Source organism: Coenobita brevimanus, chromosome 74 (assembly GCF_032717465.1).
Source record: "Coenobita brevimanus isolate Jiangsu-jjx chromosome 74, ASM3271746v2, whole genome shotgun sequence".
Taxonomy (NCBI): Eukaryota; Metazoa; Arthropoda; class Malacostraca; order Decapoda; family Coenobitidae; genus Coenobita; species Coenobita brevimanus.
The window spans coordinates 36,293,925-36,316,629 of NC_137027.1; the positions used below are offsets into that span (position 1 = coordinate 36,293,925).

General features: G+C 40.6%; 1 protein-coding gene across 1 annotated transcript in view; it reads left to right on the plus strand.

The window, feature by feature from the left end:
- Positions 1–22,705, plus strand: part of LOC145407831 (adipokinetic hormone/corazonin-related peptide receptor variant I-like) — a 203,351-nt gene that overhangs the window by 52,294 nt on the left and 128,352 nt on the right. The window contains exon 3 of the mRNA XM_080278688.1: positions 1,780–1,857. Within this exon, the coding sequence (XP_080134814.1) occupies positions 1,780–1,857 (78 nt within the window). The remainder of the gene's footprint in view (positions 1–1,779; positions 1,858–22,705) is intronic.

Consider the following 22,705-nt stretch of genomic DNA (forward strand, 5'->3'; position numbering starts at 1 on the left):
TCTTCCCTGTACATTTTTTCATTCATGCCCTCCCTGCTTCGTCTCCTCGCCGCCCCTCTGACTGTCTTCCATCCTTCAGTTTATTTAAGATGTTTTTTACAAATAATTTAGTCTTCCACGATGTGCTCCAATGGGTCTTTGTATGTCTCTCTCTCTCTCTCTCTCTCTCTCTCTCTCTCTCTCTCTCTCTCTCTCTCTCTCTCTCACACACACACACACACACACACACACACACACACACACACACACACACACACACACACACACACACACAGCACTTTGAAGTATCTTTGAAAATTCTCATCCGTTTCGCTCCAGAGGGATAAGTCTCTCTATATCTCTCCGTTTTTCATCTTCTTATTCTCTCTCGGTCCAATCATTTTTCCACTATGGCTGGCATTGTTCTGTTACGTTTTCGTGTTTTTAATATCAGTATGGATTGTGTGTGTGTGTGTGTGTGTGTGTGTGTGTGTGTGTGTGTGTGTGTGTGTGAAAAGAAATTGCTCACCTTCTCAATATATATCATTATATAGTAGATGAACATGCCAAAATCTATGTATATTTTTTTATGTACGCAGTTATTGCAATGTTTAAGTGTGTGTGTGTGTGTGTGTGTGTGTGTGTGTGTGTGTGTGTGTGTGTGTGTCTGTGTGAGAAGAAATTGCTCACCTTCTCAATATATATCATTATATAGTAGATGAACATGCCAAAATCTATGTATATTTTTTTATGTACGCAGTTATTGCAATGTTTAAGTGTGTGTGTGTGTGTGTGTGTGTGTGTGTGTGTGTGTGTGTGTGTTTCAGATACACCTTCTTTTCAGTATTTATAGAATCATTCCTGTGTGCGTCAGGGGAATGACTCAGTCTGCTGGTATGGGCAGAATTAATGTTTCAGCCTTTTCATGAAACTGGCATTTAGTCATGGAATTCAGGAACGTAATTTGGATGAAAAAACTGCTACTGAGAACCAAGGAATGATGCAAAGTAGAGGCTGGTAACGCTGATCTGACCGTCCCCGCAAAACACAAAAGTTTATCAGCAAGTGAAAATGGATGCGGAATTTATAGACCACTTTATACTTCATCACTCCCAAGCAACTCTTCATTAGCGATTTATTTTTGGATATTGCTGGTTAATATCCTTTTGTACGCTATTTATGCAGAGTATGGCGATTTTAGAGAGATGCATATATCAAAGAATACGACAGAAAGGTGTGGTAGACAAAATAAATCACTTAGGAAAAGGCATTAGGGAGCTTTCTTGGCTAGTGAGAATACGGTCCCTAGGAGATGTAACACACACACACACACACACACACACACACACAAAATAAATACAAGAAAAAAAGCCACTAGAATAAAAACCTTAGATTATAGTGTAAAAATTGTCAACAGTATAGGAATGGTATTAGCAGAAACATTTTTACCCACAAATATTATCAGCTAAAGGAGTCTTCTTGCCTCCCTTTTGTCACCATAGTCTTGAAGAAAATCAGCGTAGTGAGTCCGCAGCAAAAGGCAATGATTACACTGATCTACGGCCAAATAATATCATCAGTGTTGGTTGGGACAGATTTACCGAACTCATTTCCAAAGTTCAATGAGAGATAAACAGGAGATGCGACAGGACTTTCGCTGTTGGTAGTATATAGCCTAAGCCTGGAGGTGCAAGGATAACTATGCCTCGGTCTGTCTGTGTCTCCCCTGCCTCTGTGTCTCCCCTGCCTCTGTGTCCCACCTGTTTCTGTCTCTCACCTGTTTCTGTATTTCATCCGCAGGTCAACGATGCACAGAGGCGAGGGAAAATGATGCTGTCCTTCGCCTGGTCTGTGGCCGCTGTGTGCTCCCTCCCACAGGTTAGTTTATCTCTCTCTCACACACACACACACACACACACACACACACACACACACACACACACACACACACACACACACACACACACACACACACACACACACACACACACACACACACACACACACACACACACACACACACACACACAATCTTATCTCCAGCGTCTTAAGAGGGGAAGCTGTGCGTGGGACCTCATTTACCCCCTAATACGTGTCTCTTGAGAATATTAAAGACCCTTGCCCTACATCTCTCCACCCCTTGTCAACATGGGAAGCAGAGGGACCAAATGATGATGATGATGAGATTATTCCAGTGGGACGGAAGGGGAAACTGGGAAAGTGGGAAGGGGACGAAAGGGAAAGATTAGATTCTGGGAACAGGATGAAGCACTAAGGGAAAGAGAGGTAGCGAGATGAGGAGGAGGAGGAGGAAGGAAAGAATGATACAGGTAATGAGGGGAGGAGTGCTTGGAGGTAGAGAGAAGGAGGATGGAGGAAGAAAACCAAGAAGTATACAGAGAATGAGAGCGAGAGAGAAGGAGAGGCATGGAATAGAGAGAAGGGTGAAAGGAGAGAGAAAGGAAGAAGGAAACAGGGAATGAGTTGAAGTGATGGGGAAAAGGCAGTAAGGGAGAGAGAGAGAGAGAGCACAGGCATACTTGGGGGTGGGGGTGGGGGGCTGAAAGAAAAGATAAATGGGAGAAACGAATAAAGTGGATGGGAAGAGATGAAAGCAGCACCTGAGTGGAAAAACAATAGAAGAGAGAGAGACGAGAAAAAGCCAAAATAGGTATACTTAAGAAAACAGAAATTTCCATAGCATCTCTTCCTCTGCTGTTTATTTCTGGATGGGACTTAATTAATTTAGTATTATTTATTATTTCCACAGCATCTCTTCGTTAGCTGTTTATTTCTGGATGTGACTCATGTATGGGTAATAGTATGGTCAAACAACAAAGAGAAGAATTATATACAGCTTGGAAATAAATCTCGTAGGAGGTGTTCTGGAGCCTCCCCAGTTGACGAGAGCACGAACACAGGACAGGAATGTAATGTACCGTAGGGGAAGGTGGGGAAGAGAATTTGGTGGTGGAAAGGGTTGGACGGGGGAGGGAAGTGGATGAGGAAGAGGAAGGGCATAGGGAGAGGGAGCTTTAATCTCCACATTTTGATGACTCTTCATTCTTCTTTTGCAGTGACTCTTCAGCGTTACACAATTTATAAAGGGCATATCTAACCCCTTCATGGCGAAAAATCTCTTAAACTGAATATTATCGACTCAAAAAAGCAAGAATCATCTATAAAAGACGTCCCGGGGGTGAAACGATCAGGGAAAAGGAAAGAAGGAATACCACTTTTGTATGGAAAGAATTAACTACAAGCTGAGATATTGCAGAAAGTTGTTCGTTCGTAACAAAACATAAATAAGAAGGGAGAGCCAAATTCAACAACCGTTCACATCAAGATGCCTTAACGCGTTACACTGAAAAACTGGATATATATCAAAGGCAGTGGCAGACAGACTGAAGACATTTGTTCCATGGTTGTAATTTGTCAGCACTCTCTCACCCTTTACTGGGAAATTTATAACTGAAGGAGCTGGTAGGCAAAGAAAAGTACGCTAAACACTTCCTTTGTAAAATCTCACGTGCAGATAACTCAGATAGTGTAAGCTTAATGTGGCTTTCATGAAGTCAGCATTCGAAATACAATGACTAAAAAGTAAGATCACAGTGCAAGCTCAATCTCGTGACTAACGGCCATGGTCGGAATGTCTTTCGTAAAAACATAGTGTAGTCTGCTGTTTCTGTCCATAATTCGCAAAACTCATGATAGTGAAGCGTGCGTACATTCTCTTCCTCGCTCTATAATGCACTGTGTAAGAACTTTGCATGCGCGGTGATCATAACACACTCGCTCGTGCAAAGCAAAAGGAAGTGTACTTGTGTGTGTGTGTGTGTGTGTGTGTGTGTGTGTGTGTGTGTGTGTGTGTGTGTGTGTGTGGTTTTGCCTTTGACAGTCTTTATGCATTCACATTATTATTTTATTTGGGGGGAGTGGGGGTGGCAGTGACTGAATGAACAGGGTTGTCGAATTTTAGACGAAATGGTCTATACCCTTTTCACTCTAACATGTCGTAAAATTGCCGTGTCCCTACCATGAATACTGAACCATAATTTCAGATTAACACTTGAATGTGGTGTTAGTTACAAACAACTGCTATGAAAAGAATGCAGAACCGTATCATTGTTTTTTTCTGCCATTGAGTTACGTGAAATAAACTGCAAAAGAACGAAAATGTGGACCAAGTTAGAATAAAAGAAGTGTATAATCTTTTCACCTTAATTTGGCCTAGATTTTTGTCCTATTTCTCTTGGCTTAGTGGGAGAATAAGACAATAATTCGGCTCAACATCCTTTCCAAAACCGTTCTTCGTGACTAGCATCATATTCCATTGCGAATTTAATGTTACCACTCAGCGTTCATGATGGAGAGATGGGATTTTTAGGCCAAGCGAAAGTATAAAGGGTATAGTTACTGTGATTACTGAATATCTCTCCTTCTTACCCCGACACACAAGATATTTACCAAGTTTCACCCAAATCAGACCAGGAATTCATGAGATATTTTTCGTATATTTAAATTGACCCTGGCCGCTGACCCTGGCCTTTGATGGAGCACTAAACATGTCACTTCTTCCCAGACCAACCCAAAATGTACAGTATGTCTTTTTTTTTTTTTTTAGTTTTTTTTTTTTGACTCAGGAAATACTTTAACTTTCATACATACATACATAGATAGGTGGATATACATACATACGTACATTCATATATACATAAATACATACATACACACATTATACCTCCCTTAAGTCAAGAAGGTCATTCCTGAAGCCAGATGTGGTTTAACGGGTTTATTTCATATCAGGGAGATTACAGGTGCGCTCCCTTCAAGCCCTGCCTCTGAACTAAAGGCAGAAACCAGCTCCCCCCTCTCTGCCCAGGTGTGTAGACATTACCTTAGCAATAATCCAGCTCAGCCCCTGTTAATACTACAATGTCAGTCACATAGGCCGATGCTACACTTATACTTTACACTTACATACAGCTAGATATACACTAATATAGATATCAGTCTAGTTTGTAAGAAATTATTAAATCATTGCAACACACACACACACACACACACACACACACACACACACACATATACAGAGGAACCGACACACTCCCAGTAGGTACGCTTCAATATCGCTAATTAAATAAAAGTGTTTGACAACACTCAGAAAGTTACATTTCATTCCAGGGTTGCTTTTTTTCTACCCAGGTACTTTAATTAGTCGCCAGGAAAAAACGTATCAAAAGAAAGTTAGAGAGGGTACAGTTAATTTCTGCAGGAGTGGTGGACAAAGAGAGAGAGAGAGAGAGAGAGAGAGTGAGACAGATAGAGATCGATAGACAGACAAATATACAAATTGATAGAGAGACGGACCGGGCGAAATATACAAATAAATAGACAGATAGATAGATAGATAGATAGATACGTATTTAAAAATAAAATCGCAAAAAGAAAGATACTGAAATGAAACTAAATCCTACACAAGGAGTCCCAGAATATGTGTGGGAAAGTTCATGAAGGTATTCTCGGGTTAATTTTGAGTTATAAATGCTATATTAAAACGTGGGTCTATTTCTCAACCGTGATGTAGTTACAAATACTGATTAACAGACAAAAAATTCGGATGTAGAATTTAATACCGATATTGCTACATTCACCTGAGTCTAGTTCTCATCCGCTACGAAGCTACAAATACTGATGCTCTGGGCGAAAAGTCTGATTTAGCTAGGATTGCTCAAAGTCAGCCCAAGTGAAGGAGCGTTGTGGTGCGGATGTGGATGTGATAGAAGGCGTTAGGAGAAACACATCGAGGTGGTTTGGCCATGTGGAGAGGATGGAGAGTGAGAGACTGACGAGGAGAGTGTATGTGAGTAAGGTGGAGGGGGGGTAGAGGAAAGGGGAGGCCAAGGATAAGATGGAGGGATGGAATGGAGAGGTATATAAGAGAGGAGGGTGTGAACTGGGGGCAGGGCAATGAAATGGCGGGGGACAGGGTGACATGGAGGCGATTTGTTTGTGGCCACCCCTTACGGGATTGAGGCGTCTGGCAATGGATGGATAATTTCTTTCTCACACGCTTGCTGGTACTGTTGCGGACTCTAAAATCGATCCACAGCCTAACTATAAAAAGCAAGAAAGTGAGCAATGACATTTGACACTTAGTACTGTTATGGTCAGAATTTTGTATAAGAGTTTCGCAGTTCTTCAGGCATAAAGTGGAGGGATATTCCTGACCGCAGCAGTACATCTTAAACATGCATAGGGGAAGTGCGGTGTCTGGGCAGTATAATGAGCTATTGCAGGAATTTTCATTGGGAGGTAAATGGAAGCTTAGAAGCAAAGGATTCAGTTGAGGTGTTTTTTTTTATTTTTTTTGTTTAACACTAGCTGTGGTACTTTCTCAAGAATTTGGTTTTCTGCTGCTGTTTTTTCCTCAAAGAAAAAAAATATGTCCTGCATAATCCTGGTTATCATAAAATTTGTTCCTCAGTTGTATTCGTTTTTCTCTTTATTCTTCAAGTATTTTCAAGTAAGGAATGCACCCTAGGAGTGAAGAGGCTGAAAAAAGGCTTAATTTAAAAATTCGCTTCCAAACAAAATACAATCAAGTGGTAGCAAATTTACAAGTGAGGGAGGGGGGTGTGAGCTAGGAGTAGGGCAGTGAAATGGCGGGGGACAGGGCGACATGGAGGCGATTTGTTTATGGCCACCCCTTGCGGGATTAAGGCATCTGGCAATAGATAGATAGATTGACATCCACGGCCTGAAGGTGTCAATCCATTTGTGCTCGTGTTGCTGGCATCTTACCCAACTAACTACAAAACCTTATTATTCAGCTCAGAGTGGGTCATAGGAACCTGAGAGAGTCAACACCGTCACCACTAACGCTTTCATGGTGTTGACAACTCTGGTATTCTCCTAACGCCAAACTATATTATACAGTTTAGGTTAATATTTGATGGCGTTAATATCATCACCGCCAGCCTTCTCATGGTCACAGCTGAATGAGTCACGTGAGCCCAAGAGTTAATACTGTCACCATTAACTGTCTCATTGTCGGGACAAGTCTGGTATTCTATTCTTGCTAACATTAGATCTTTTTATTTATCTACGACCGAGTCACAGTAACCTGAGAAAAATTTGTCATAAGTACTGTTTATTATTACACTACGAGGGGCCGAATAACATCATCTGGCGGTAACAAGATAATACTTGAGCTTTTAATACATAAGATATATATTAACCTTACTGTTGCCATCTCAAGACGATTTTATTCAGCTTAGAGGAGAGTTTCAAAATGGAGAAGTATGACTTACCCCCCACTAAACTGTTTAGATGCTCTCTTAAACAGAATAAAGAATTCAGCAGTAGGTGTCAAGAACATACCTACAAAATATAAGACAGAGTTAATTCCTTCAGTCCCATTTGTTTTATATAATTCGTGTATCCAGTCAGTTCAACTCAGCCTGTGATGAACGTTTCTTAACTGGAGGGGTTAGAGCCTTCTTCACCTGTCCCATTGTAGAGCTGAGCAAAATTCGTTGAACAAAACCAGCTAGAAGTGGTGTATAGTAATGAAAGTGAGTCACTGGACTGATGTGATTTAAGGAGTTTACATAAAGGCGACGCTTACACTGCATGAAATCGCTTGATGTAAGAAAATTATCAAAATCCCTTCGTCCTCACAGGGTTAAGATTCTTTATAAATATTTCCTCTCACGTCCTCACAGGCCACGGGATTTTTTTTTTTTTTTTTTTTTTTTTGCGAAGAGGAAAGTGAAAAGCCAGGGAGAGTCGTGACCAGTTTGGGGGAATTTCTTGCCATCTTTTTCATTTTCATCGTCATTTTCGTGTTCACCTTCACTGTCATCATCATCATCATCATCATAGTCGTCATCATCATCACTTTATTCATTCTCCAAAAAACAATCTTCTCACCACATTGACGTCTGAATTAGGTTTACAGTTATTACGACCAGATGGCTTTGTTAAGTGTAATGGAAACCTCGTACTGAGTTCTGAGTAACCCTAGTAACCCTAATACCGGCATACTTAACCACTTCAGGACAAGGACGTAGTTTGTTTTTCGCTACATCCAGGCAATTTCAGCGTGGGAAGAACCTACAACATCACACTGCTTCACGAAGGCTATAGCTAACCTCTCCACTTCGGTGATTATTTTAGGCTTAGTAATAACGTCGAAAGGTGGGTGGAAAAATATTACGTCAAGGGATTCAGGGAGTTAATGATGCACGTGTGGTCGATAGGCACGAACCAAAGCCTTCATCTTTGTCTGTTGTCTATTACGTCTAGCTTGAGCCCACGACAGAAAAAAGAAGTGAGTGAATTTAGAAAAATTCACTGTGAGAACGTGGATTTTTTTCCCCCTTGCACCTGACGAAAATATGTGGATTTGAGGCCACTTTGCATAGTAGAGGAATTTAATATTATCTCCATTAACACTCCCATAGCCGCGTCTGCTTTAGTACGTGGAATAAACCCGACAATTTCATTCAGTTAACCATAAGGCAAAGGGATTTCAGTATCAGTATATTTATTATCACAGCGCCAGACGATTTTATTCAACTGAGAGCGAGTATCGGAGGATTTAGCTGTTCATAGTGTCACTCTCATGGCAAAAATAATTCCTGCCCTCTATACTAGCTGCCAGAGGACTTTATTACTCTGGGAATTATTACAGTAACCTAAGAATGATAATACTTCCGTCAGTCACTATTTCATCATGGTCGGGAAAATTTCAGTATTCTTTAAAGGGAACGACTGAAGATAAATGTGAGTCTTGGGAACATGAGATTTATAAAAAAATAAAAAAAGCAAAAACGGTGAGTGAGTGAAAAGCTAAATATAGATTCTTTACACTAGAGCAAAATTCCAATATTGCCCTGAGCAAGAGAGAGCGAGAGAGGGGGAGGGGAGGAAGGGAGAGAGAGTGAAAGGGAAATAGAGAGAGCAAATACCGAAAAACAAACTGGCTTGGTTGTGAAATAGTCTCTGCCTGGTAAATAAACCCTGGAATCGTTGTGGCAACCCGTGGAAAATACTATACTCTTTTTACTTTAACTTGGCCCAGATTTTCGTCCCTTGGTAGCTCTCTTTACGTAGCTCAGTGGCAGTAAAAGGCAAAACTGTAGCCGTACCTTCTTTCCATAGCACTTCTTCGTGACTAGTACCGTATTCTAATGTTAATTTCTCTCTACAAGTCAGTATTCAAGATGGAGAGAGAATTTTAGGCCAGGTTATAGTAAAAAGAGTATAGAATGGATTTTTAACCAAGAGAAAATACCAGCATTCGTTCAACTCTAACTTGGCCCAGATTTTCGTCCTTTTGTGGCATATTTCTTGTAACCCAATAACAGAATAAGGCAATACTACGGCTATACATGCTTCCCATAACACTTCTTCGTGACTAGCATCATATTCTAGTGTTAACGTTAAGACTGAGAATTCAAAATAGAGAGAGAGCAGTTTTCGGCCAAGTTAGAATCAAAAGAGTATAGTTCCTTTGGGAATGATATGTAAATGTAGGTCTCAGATTTCCTTTTTTTTTTTTTTTTTTTTTTTTTTTTTGACCGAGATCTAAAGAGTTTCATATGCAATCGTTTTACTGTAGATATCAGTCATATTTACACTTTATAGTTTTCAGTGTCTTCATTTCCTTTTTGCCCACGTACCGATTTCTTAATACAGTAGATTAGACTTTGATATTATTTAAGGTTTTATCTCCGGAATATTTTTAGTTCATTGGCTTATTTCCTTGCTTGTTACTTCGTGTGCAGTTGCTTTTGCAGTCCTGCTTGACACTATTAAGACACTAAGATTCGGTCTCAGTTAAGTAAATCGTTCGCCCCAGACTCAGTACATAAACAGAGTCGTCTCACTCATGACAGAATTCGTGGTGGCATTGTGAATTCTCTTAGGTTCCGAGGGCTGTATATCTGGTAAAAAGGATATATAACATTACCTGGAAGTAAATATTGAAGTAGTCTTGACGATGAGAGGATTTATTTTGACAGCAAAACACACTCTTGGCCTATTAGGACTTTCAGCTTATAACACCATCTGGTTTTATCCTCAATACAATGCCTGAGCTCCTCGATCATAGGAGAATAAATGGTGAGAGTTATAACACTTTCTGATACCGATACTCACTCTTGGGAAAATAAAATCGTTGGAACAGAATACTAGAGTTGTTCCGACTACGAGAGGGTTAACAGTGGTTGGAGATGGATTTTATTTCACATTTTACCTCCCTATATGGTACTGAGACCTTGATTTCAAAATTATTTTTACTTAATTTAATTTGTGTGTCATTCCTGTTTCTTTTTTGTCTTGCGACTTTCATACTTCGAAAATATCTAATTTTTAATACCCGTTCTGCGAAAAACTTCATTGAATAATCAGACGGACAAATTTCTAGAGTACATGCAGTCGGGTTATGACCATTAAAAAAAAAAAAAAAAAAAAAAAAAAAAAAAAAACATGTGAAGTGCACTGCAGTCAAAGGCTTTTCGTGTCGTCAGTTCACACCCTCTCTCTGACTCCCATCAACCATTTTCAGGTCACCACAGTACTTCGTCTCACCCTTTATGATTGTCAGTCTGACCACCATATTTCTGAACTCACTGGTTGCATCCTTATCCCATACTGGTGAGCGCTTAGCAGCACCTGCCTTGGTACACAGTCTTAATCCTTTCTGTGCAACTTTCTAAATCAAGAGTCAGTCGGATCTCAGGCTTTCATGTACACAACTATTCTCTTTTCACCTTAACTTGGCTCATGTTTTGTCCTTTTGCAGCTTACTTCACATAGTTTAGTGGCAAAATAAGACAATACTGTGGCTCTGCATCCTTTACACAGCTTTTCATCATGATTTGCCTAATATTCTAGCGCTAATCTCCTGTTGCATCTCAGTAGTGAAAATGGAGAGATAGCAATTTTAGGCCAAGTAAGAGGAAAAGAGTACAGTGAACTTGGAATTATCTTGCCCAGTCTACCATTCCCATTACTTCTGACCTACACTTCTCTTTACACAATTTGTCCAAATGTCTCGAAATGAACCAAGGCTGATATTAGCTTCCCTTTGTTCAGCATTCTTTAGAAGGGCTGTCAATCGTTGATACTGTCTTAAATACAGCAAACACCTAGACCAGAAACCTTACCGTAACTCCACTGTCAACTCTGTCACTGTCACTACTGTCAGTATTTCAATTCCTCACCCCAGACTGAGGATATTGACCGCTGCATTCAATTACAGGCACCATCACACAGTGCCAGGATGGGAGTGGGTAAGGGTATTATCCAATAGCCACAGTTACACCACCGCTAAACGCACCAATTACCACTGTGATTGACCCACCAGGGGACATCCGTGGCAGAGAAAACAAAAATGTATTTCAAAGGACATACGTCTGGTGTCATGTTATTTTTCACTCACCAAAATCGATGTCAATTTTCAGTTTATTCTTGCTTTCTCCAGACAATTTTACTCAGGAAACATCTACTGAACGGCTGTATGAAAGGCCTTTAACCCTTCCAGTTCTTAAAAGCTTCCCTTCAGCTGAATAATATTGAAGTTACCAGAGATAAGCTGAAAACTGCGCCATCCGAGCAGAGTGACTAAGGGCAGCAATTAATATCCTGTTGTTTGGTGGGGCCTGTGTGGGGGATGGGAGAAAAATTATCAGGGAGGAAGAATGCAATAACGTTGGCAGTATATTTTAAATGTATTCTTAATTGCTTCTGTCGCGCATGATTCTCTCTCTCTCTCTCTCTCTCTCTCTCTCTCTCTCTCTCTCTCTCTGTTATATAGTTAACCCCTTCTGCACGAGAGAGTATTGTATTTAACTCTCTCCTGACAACTTTATTCACCCCAATATAGACATTGTGAACTTGTAGGTAAAGCCATCATTAACCCGATCAATAAAGGAAGACATAAAGCTAAATAAAATCGTCTTGGGGCAGCTAAAATAAACAAAATATACGTCGTTCAGTAGACGAGGTTAAAACGAATGATGATATGCCAGACATATTCCTGTGATATATTCTGCGTATACTGGAGAAGGATTTTGTTGGTAGGATGATTGGAAAGAAATTAAACTGTAGGAGGGGAGAAGAGTTTTTCGTGCTGCGTTGGAGAGGGATGGGATGGGTGAGGCTGTGGTGTTGTGGTGTTCCTAGGCCAAATGTGTGGTGTTTTTGTGGTGTAGCTAAATTATGTGTGGTGGTGTAATCAGGCGATGGGGAAGATGTGGTGTTGTGGTGCTGTGGTGAAACTAGACCATGTGTGATGTTGTGGTGTACCCAGACGATGAGGATGATGCAGTATTGAGTTTGTGAGGTGTGGTGTAGCTAAACTATGCATGGTGTGGTGTAACTAGACCAGGTGTGATTTTGTGGTGTAAGAAGTCGATGGCGGAGATGTGGTGTTGTGGTGTAAGTGTAGGGTTTGTGGTGTTATGATGCTGTGCTGTATCTAGGGAAGGTGAGAAAGAGATACGCATTTTTTTTTTTTTTTTTTTTTGGGGGGGGGGCCGTGCTCCTACTGGTGTTGTGGTATTACTGGGTGTATGGTAGGACGGGTGTGTGATGTGGTATTACTGAGTGTATGGTAGGAAGGGTATGTGGTGTTGTGGTATTACTGGGTGTATGGTAGGAATGGTGTGTGGTGTTGTGGCATTACTGGGTGTATGGTAGGAGGGATGTGTGGTGGTGTGGTATTACTGGATGGTAGGAAGGGTTTACGGTGTTGTGGTATAACTGGATGATGGGAAGGGTATTGTGGTGTAGTGGTGTAACTAGATGCACAGATATTGTTCTGCTGTGTAGGCTAAGTGGATGAAGAGAAGGGTATTGCGGTGGAGTGTGGTGTAAGTGGTAGGGGAGGAAGCTGTGGCAGGCTGCTGATTGGTGCGGTGAAGCGTTTCAATCAAGCAGTAGGAAGGGGAGCCAATATGCCCCGGAGTAGACGGCAAGCTGGACAGGATTACTCCCAATCCCCGTCCCGGAGGGGCTTGGGGACGGGTAGTGTTTTCATTCGGTTTGTCTGTCTGTCTGTTTGTTTCTTTGTCTGTTAACAACTTTACGCGAGGACTACTGGTGCGATTTTGACAAAATTACAGAGATGATTGGCTATGACCTGATCACCTGATTAAATGTTGGGCCAAATTGTGCCAAGGCCTAGGCTGTAGGCACAAAAAAAAAAAAAAAAAAAAAATCGTCATAACTCCTTTCAAATTCGTCATATCGACATGAAACCAAAACCTAAAGTCGCATCTTTCATATCTGCATCCTATAACATGCCTCATTACATCAGGGGGTCACCCCCAGTTACCGGCAGCGGGATTAATGTCAGGTGGGTCGGGCCTGAAATTTCAAATGGGCATAAAATGGTCATTTTTCACCCGATTTACTCCAAACTTGATATGTGACATCTTTGACTAGATATCCTGCTGTGTTTATTCGTTTGCACTAAAATGACTGCCGGGGACGGGTTTGCTGTGCCTTGGCACCGCTTCTTGTTTCCAATATTTTTCCTTCTCTGTCAATCTTTTTTGTTTTCGGAGGTCATTCTTTGGAAACTTAGTTCAATATTCTCATGAGTTTAGGACCCATGTTCGCATAGTTTAAGGAAACTCCCTAACTCCTTTTCCTAAACGACTTACTTTGTGTACTACACCTTGCTAGTTCTCTTCTGTTTTACTTGGATTATTCTAATGTGACCATACTCTGCATAAATAACGTGCAAAAGAGTATTAGCGAACAATATCCAAAAATAAATCAGTAATGAAGAGGTGTTAGGGAGCTTCCTTTTCCGATAAGGATACGAACTTATGAGGCTCTGTGATAGCTCTTTCTCAGTGCTTTATTTTTTGCTCTATGTATTATTCTTTTCTTACTCTCTTCTGCATGAATTCGTCGTGTATTTTACGACTCTTCTACTCTCTTTTTGCATGCATTCGTACTGTACTTTTCTCTTACTCTCCTTTGCACTAATTCATATATATAGATTTACCTTACATAAATAACACTGAAAGGGACATCAGTCAGTCGCATGCAGAGAAACAAAATAGAGAGGAAAAATTCTTCAAAAAAAAATAAATAAATAAATCTTACGGCAACGATAGGAAGGATATTGTGGCGTGGTGGTGCAAGGCTCATATTGGGGTTTAGAAGCTTATTATGGGGTTTGGAAGATCCCTAACACCTCTTCCTTACTGATTTATTCTTGGATACGGCTGACTAATAAAGTTTTGTACGTTTTTTTTTTTTTCAGAGTGTGTGATAATAGAATGATTTAAGTAACACTGAAGAGGACGGCAAGGTGTCATAAGCAAATAAATCGCTTAGGAAGAGGTATTAGGACTGTTAAGACTAACTGCCTAAAGTGTACCATGTGTAAATGGTGAGGAAGGTATGGTAGGCTGATGAATCCATTGAGGCATTTCTACTCAGGCAGGAAGAAGCTGGCATTCTCGTCGAGTAAGGAAGCTCCCTAGCACCTTTCCGTAAGTGATTTATTTTTCCTATTACACCTTACTGTCCTATTCTGTGTTATATAAATCCTTCCAATATTGCCATAATCTGCATAAATAACGTGCAAAAGGATGTTAACCAACCATATCCAAAAGTAAGTCGCCAAAGAAAAAGTGTGAGGGAGCTTCATTAATCGAAGAAAATGCAAGCCTGGATCATGGAAGACTATAGTTCACTCATTTTAACTTGGCTCACATTTTCATTTTTTTTTGCAGCTTATTTCACGCACCTCAGTGGCAAAAAAAAAAAAGACAATACTACGACTCTGTCATTTCCACAGCTCTTCTTCGTGACTAGAGCCATATTCTAGTGTTGATCTATTGTTACATCTCAACATTCTAGGTGGAGAGATGGCAATTTTAGGCCAAGTTAAAGTGACCAGGATATAGTGTGTTTAGATGACAAATACTTAACTCTTTTAGCTTAGTTTATGGCCAAGTGTAGTCAGACTGGAGGATAAATTTGAACAGTAACCAAGGAGACTCATTCCTGCCTCAGAACCAAGACATCAAATTCCACGCAACAACGATTTATTATTGATGTTGTGAGTGGTCCAGTTACCTCGGATGAAAACAAATCGGCTGTAGGAACCGTATTTTCATGAGACTGGGAGACTGTGTAGCACCTCTTCCTTAGCGATTTATTTAGCAATTTGACTCCTACTTTTCTCTTTTGTGGGATTAAAATATGTCTTGCATTATTTTACCTTGCAAAAATAATGTTGATCTCTAGTCCTGATAAAAATAATAGAAGCGAGAATAAAAAATGCGTCATAGGATTGAAACATTTAATATTAGCATCATTTGCATCAGTAAAATTTGGCAGGATAATGAATTGTTATGTGAAATATTGACTGCAAAGGAAGAAATGCTACGAAGGATAATGAAGTGTTATGTGAAAAATTTACTGCAAAGGAGGAAATGCTGCGAAGAATAATGAAGTGTTATGTGAAAAAATTATTGCAAAAGAAGAAGTGCTACGAAGGATAATGAAGTGTTATGTGAAAATTAACAGCAAAAAAAGAAGTGCTACGAAGGATAATGAAGTGTTATGTGAAAATTAACAGCAAAAGAAGAAATGTTACGAAGGATAATGATGTGTTACGTGAAAAATTGACTGCAAAGGAAGAAATGCTGCAATGAAAAATAAAGTGTTATGTGAGAAATTGACTGCCAAAAAGAAATGCTACCAAGTCTTTTATAGTCAACGAAAATGTAGCCGTTAACTTGAAAAATGTGCCTCGATCCAGTTGAAAGAGAATGTAATTTAGCGAGGCAATTAACACCTGAAGGACAGTAGTGCGAATTTTACAGCAAAGGCGTATCACAGTGAAGTGTTAAGCAGGCGACAATGAAACACTTCTTTTCGACTCTATACTTCTTTCACCTTAGCTTGGCCCCGATTCTCGTCCTTTTGCAGCTTATTTTACGTAGCTCCGTGGCGGAAAAAGACAGTGACACGGCTCTACTTACTTCCCGTTGTGCTTCTTCGTTACTAGCGTCATTTTCTAGTGTTAATCTACTACTACAGCTCAGTACTCACGACGGAGACATGGCAATTTTAGGCCAAGTTAGAGTAAAAGTGGTCCAGACAATTCGTTCCCTTAATACCGGCTGTCCTCCTCTGGCCCATACACTATCATATATCACCACTTTGGCTCTAATACCCACCGCCATACGAAGCAAAATCTAAAGCCGTTTCATTCAAGACCAGTATGAAGGTATTAGCGATGTGTGTGTGTGTGTGTGTGTGTGTGTGTGTGTGTGTGTGTGTGTGTGTGTGTGTGTGTGTGTTTGACATATCGGTGGGTCTTGTAGAAAACTCTTAAACTGTTATATTACCTTCACTACTACGGTATCCTTTATTTTCATTTCTTGAGGATTTTAGTTAACTAAGAGGGTGTATGTAGGTGAGGTGGAGGGAGGGAGAGGGAGGGGAAGACCGAGGATGAGGTGGAGAGTTGGAGTTGAGAAGTATATGAGGGAGGGGGGAGTGAGTTGCAGGGGAGGGTAGTCAAATGGTGGGTGGCAGAGCGCCTTGGAGGCGTTTTGTCTGCGGCCACCCTTTGCGGGATTAGGGTGTCGGGCTATAAATAGATAAATAGATAGATTTTTTTTCCAGTGGATTCATTTATATAGAGGGTGGTTCGTAAATATCGCTAAACCAGACACTTGCCTGGTGATATGTGTTTTGGCAGAAAGATCAGTCTGCTGGTGTGGGCATGGGTGTGGCAGCGGGGGTACGAATACGCAGACTGAGCACCCCCCCCCTCCCCAGCAGACGACAGACTGCCTTAAGGAGTGGTAGGGGAGTGTTATATATGTACGACCTTGTATGTAGCCTTAGTTAACGCCTTCATCTCAAGCGTTTCTTCATATCTGAGTAAAATGAAGTGGTAGAAGCAAGAATAAACTAAATCGACATCAAATGTTTGTCGTGTAAAATAATAATAATAATAATAATAACAATAATAATAATAATAATCCTCAAACCGTTCCAAAGCCATGCCTGGGACTTGGCATATTTCTTTCCTATCCACAGTTCAATTTTGCAACTCCGGTATTAAGGAGCCACAAATTACTCTCTTACAATTCTTCAAGATTTACTAAATAACGTGGAAGAGGAGTGATAATTCAAGTACAGTGTTTCTAGGGAAGTATTTTTTTTTTTAATTATGAGAAAGTATAAATAAATTGCATTAATCCATTCATCGCGACTGTCCAGTATGTTATAATTGATTCCTTAATTGATTCTCTCTCTCTCTCTCTCTCTTTTTTTTTCCTTTTCAAGCCCCTGTAATGGGTTGATTGGAGATTTCTTGATATAGAGGCGTTAGGTAGGAGTCTGCACAAGCTCAATAAGAGAGAGAGAGAGAGAGAGAGATTTACGTGGTGGCACTGATATATGAAGGCGGCTCAGATGCCTGGTTATATGAACGTCCCACAGCCATATTTCCTCTCCGCACAAAGAAGGATGGAGGGATGAGCAGCAGCAGCAGCAGGAGGAGGGCAATTTAAACGTGTAGTCCACCGGCTTCACGTTTCAGAAAAGCCTGGATACACAACAACTACATACCCGAGATCTTTCGTAAACTGAATAAAATCGTCAGGAAGCGGTAATAATTTGATTATAGTGAAAGGGTTATTGAAGGTGAAATATTCCCCCTCCAGTTAGAGAAGTCTTCCCTAACCAAAATAAAGTCGCCACAGAGTATGAGGAAGAGAAAGTAAAGATTTATTGTCACCCTTATTAATAATTGTGTTCACCAGATGATTTTATTCAGCTCTAGAAAGACTTTCCAAACAGCAAGGCCTGGTTGTCGCCTTCGTTAGCTCCCACCTCTGTAACAGTACTCATAAGGAACTGCTGAAAATTAATGGACGCAAAAATTGCATTGAGTAAATGCTAAAAATACAGTTTTATTATGTGATCTCAGGCGAATGAAATTACATTTTCCAGCAGTCCTTTCCTTAGCCAGCAGCCAACCCTGTAATTGAATATGTTCTGCCCCGTGGCTGTGTGGTTGGCGAGGCGAGGGGGAGGGGGGATAGGAGGGCGGCAGGGCGTGGGGGTGGAGGGAAGTTTCGTAAAAGAAATAAGAGGTGGATGGTACTGGCTGGAAACCTTCACTCACTTTTATGTTGGAATGATAGGCATTTATAAATATATACTTTATATAGATGGATATATATATATAGATAGCTAGCTAGCTAGATAGATAGATAGATAGATAATTCCACTATAAGCCGTTTCAGCACCAGACATTCAAATTCACCTCTTGAGGGTGATCCTACTACTTACAGTCAAGCCAATCCTAACCCTAACAGGCAAAGCGAACTTAACACTCTTATCTAACCTAATTTTAACTTGCCCAACCAAAACAGCCTAAATTAACGGAACCTAATACTAACAGAGCAACGTAACCTAACCCTGGCAGACTTACGTAACCTAACTTACATCGTGCTGGAAAAGAAAGAGTACGCCACTCGACCACAGCTCTCTCTCTCTCTCTCTCTCTCTCTCTCTCTCTCTCTCTCTCTCTCTCTCTCTCTCTCTCTCTCTCTCTCTCTCTCTCTCTCTCTCTCTTTCTAAGAAACCTTATGATGTTTTATATGTTACTGATGCTAACCAGGTCGATGTTAACACTATATAAAGAACATCTACCTGTCACTCACACCTGTATTACCTTATTAGGAGAATAGGGGCCCGACTGTAGGCTAATTGGTCCATACATTTAAGGTGAGATGAACTGTACTCCTTTCACTCAAACTTGGCTTAAAATTCTCGTCTACCCATTTAGTAACAGCTGATTTGTAGCAATGAGTTAACGCTGGAATATGGTACTAGACAGGAAGAAGTGCTGTGGGAAGAATGTAGGGCCGTAGTATTGTCTTTTTCTGCCACTGATCAACGCAAAATTAGCTTTAAAAAAAAACGAATCTCTGGGCCAAGTTAAAGTGAAGAGAGTATTATTGCTTATCCTGAATTTCATTAGGTGAGTAATTAACCCAAAATATCCCTCAGGTGTAAACTCTAAAGGACCACATTAAAGCACCTTGACCCACTAGACGACCAGGCTCCCATAAATGACATACAAAAAAATGTTAAGGTGGAATACGCAAAATAAACCGCAAAGGGAGAAGTGCTACGATTTTTTTTTTTTTTTTTTCTGAGTCAGAGAGAAAAAATAGCCCCAGATCTCAAGCTATTAGTCGCGTATTTTCCTTTTACTTCGAAGTTCATTAAGGGAATCTGATGCTGCATTGGTTAGCGTGTCCGTGTCGCAAGTGGAAGCTCCCAAGTTCGATTCTCGGGCCGGTCAGACAAGTGAATTAAGGCTGTTTCCTCATTGTTCTGATTCACCCAGCTGCACATTTTAGGGGTAAAAAGATTGACTGCCTACCATAACGACCCTCTTGTGCTCGAGAGGCTGATAAAGTCTTCGTTCCTTAGCTTGTCGGATCAGTGTTGCAGCATTTCCAGTCATTCGTCGTGCGTTTCCCTTTCTCCCTGGAAGAAGAAGAAGGCTGTACATTCATATCGCCTAGAAGAGGGCCATTATCTCCAAGAATCTGGTGACGTCTGGCAGCTAACGTCAGACGATTTTATTAAGCTAAAAGTGAGTCATAGGAGCCTCGTTGTTAATATTAGTACCATTAATCCAGCGGGGGAAATGGTGGCCCACGAGGTAGATATTTGGCGTGCAGTCCAAATAGACCCTGGTTCGACTCCTGGCTGGGACAGGAAACAGCTTAAGGATTTGAGTTTCATTAAATACGACTTTCCTGATTTACCGTGAGACTCATCAACATGTAGTAAAAATACTCCCTCTAATACCAGTACACCATTCCTGTACGAGGCAGTCCTAGAATGTATCCAATATGGACTGTGTGTGTTAACGCCGAAGTGGTGGCATGTGGAGGTGTGTAATACGTAGGAAGTCAACTTGGCCTCAGGGAACTGGCTGTTCAACCTATGACCAGAGTCGGACACAAAAAAAAGAAAGTCCCCATTTGTCGTGCAGGGTGGAGAAGGCCGGTGGGGGGAGGGGGGGAGACAAATATTGATTACCGTCTTAAATATACCCTTTGCTAATGGGGGCAGGTGTCGTGACGGGTGCCACTGAACCAGGTAGTAATCTCACCTGCATTGTTAATAACCGCGTCAGTCCAAGGACTTTTTTTTTTTTTTTAATTCAGCTACAGTACATGGTGAAACCTTTTGGCCTATCATATGGAGCCAGGATTCCTTAGTCTTGATTGATGAGTGAATGGAAGCGTGGCCCATTGAACTAGGCAGACTTTTGCTGTCTGGACGCTGCTACTCCACACCCCGCCCTAAAATGGGAAAGGAGGTCCGGATGATGATGATGATGAAACGATTTTTATTTATTTAAAGGGGAGACTTCTTGAAATACAGAGGTTAACTAGAGCCTCTAGTAACCCTCTCACGACGGGAACAAATCTGACATTTTATGCCAGTTATCTCCAAACGATTTTATTCAACTGAGTGAGAATGAAGTTCTGTATTCTCATCGGGTAAACTCCTTAAAACCTCTTCCATGGCAATTTATTTTTGGATATGACTGGTTAATATCGTTTCGCACTTTACGTATGAGTGGTAGGTGGTGGCGACCATCATCCACTCACTTAATGTAGTGCTGCCTACTTCTTCCTTAGCCTTTATCATTCTTTTTCTGTGCCTGCCCTCCTCTCTTCCTATTTCTCCCATCTTTCCTGTCTCTACTTATTGCTTTTCTTTCCGTTACAGGTGGCTTTACATTGAGTGACAAGCCAAATGGTTTCCTGTAAGCCAAGAAACCATTTACAGCGCTGGGTGGTAACCATATAACCAAACCATACGTGCTCCCTACGTGTCAAGTGGGTTTGTGGAGGGTTAGTGCCCCTCCCTGTAAAACAAATAACTCAGTCAAATGGCCACCCCGTACGGGATTATGGCGTCTGGCAATAGATAGATAGATAGACTTTACATATGCAGAGTGTTGTGATATTAGAATGGTTTAAGTAACACAAGAGAGAACGGCAGGGTATAGAAAGCAAAATAAATCGCTTTGGAAGAGTTGTTAGCGGGCCTAGGAACCTGGGAGGGTTAGTACAGTTTCAGTTAATGATTATGTAAGTCAGGTATTTTTATCTTGCCATAACCAAAGGATTTTATTTTACTGAAAGTGAGTTATAGGAGTTTCAGTGTTAATTCCTTCACTAGAAAGATATCTCAAGAGTGAATGAAGTAATCTGGCAGCTACAAAAATACATTAATAACTAGATGACAGACAGACACAGATAGATAGGTAGGTAGGTAGGTAGGTAGACAGATAAATAGGTTGATAAATATAAATATACATAAATAGATAGGTAGATAGGTCAAGGAAGACAGACAGATAGATCAAGGCAGACACAGATAGATAGATCAAGGCAGACACAGATAGATTGATCAAGGCAGACACAGATAGATAGATCAAGGCAGACAGACAGACAGATAGATAGATAGATAGATACACAGACAAATACACAAATAAATAAAACAGAAAATGTGTACCCACGACGAAAAGGTGTGTGTCTGTGAGGGTAGGTAGCATGGTAAAGAGTAATAATGCCCGTCATACCTTCACCTGCATTGCTGATAAATCCTGGTTTCCTGCACACTCTGATTAGGGCTTACATCCTCGTCGGGTATGGACGATCCCTAACACCTTTTCCTGAGCGATTTATTTTGCTTGCTTTACCTTACTGTTCTATTTTGTGTTACACGTCGACAAAGGAAGCTCCCTAACACCTTTTCCTGAGCGATTTATTTTGCTTGCTTTACCTTACTGTTCTATTTTGTGTTACTCTTCGACTAAGGAAGCTCCCTGACACCTTTTCCTTAGCGATTTATTTTGCTTCAACCTTACTGTTCTGTTTTGTGTTACATGAGCATAATTCTCGTCGGCTGTGGAAGCTCCCTAACACCTTTTCCTAAGCGTTTTATTTTGGCTTTATCTTACCTATCTATTCTGTTACATAGACTTATATTCTTGTCGAGTAAAGAATCTTCCTAACACCTTTTCCTAAGCGATTCATTTGCCAGCTGAACTTTATTTTGTTATTCTGTTACATGAGCTTATATTCTTGGCGGTTAAGGACGCTCCCTAACACCTTTTCCTAAGAGATTTATTCGCCTTGTTGTACCGTACTGTTCCGTTTTGTGTTACATGAGCATATATTGTCATCGGATAGGACACTCCCTAACACATTTTCCTAAGCGATTTATTTTGGTTTTACCCTACCTTTCTGTTCTGTTACAGAAGCTTATATTCTCGTCGGCAATGGAAGCTCCCTAACACCTCTTCCTAAGCGATTTAATTTGGTTTTATCGTACCTTTCTATTCTGTTACATAAACTTATATTCTCGTTGGGTAAAGACGCTCCCTAACACCTTTTCCTAAGCAATTTATTTTGCTTGTTGTGCCTTACTGTTCTGTTTTGTGTTACATGAATTTATATTCTTGTCAGTTAAGGACTCTTCCTAACACCATTTCCTAAGCAGTTTATTTTGGTTGTTATAGTTTACCTTTTTATTCTGTATTACATAAACTTATATTCTTGTCAGTTAAGGAGGCTCCCCAACACCTTTTCCTAAGTGATTTATTTCGCTGATTACACATTACTGT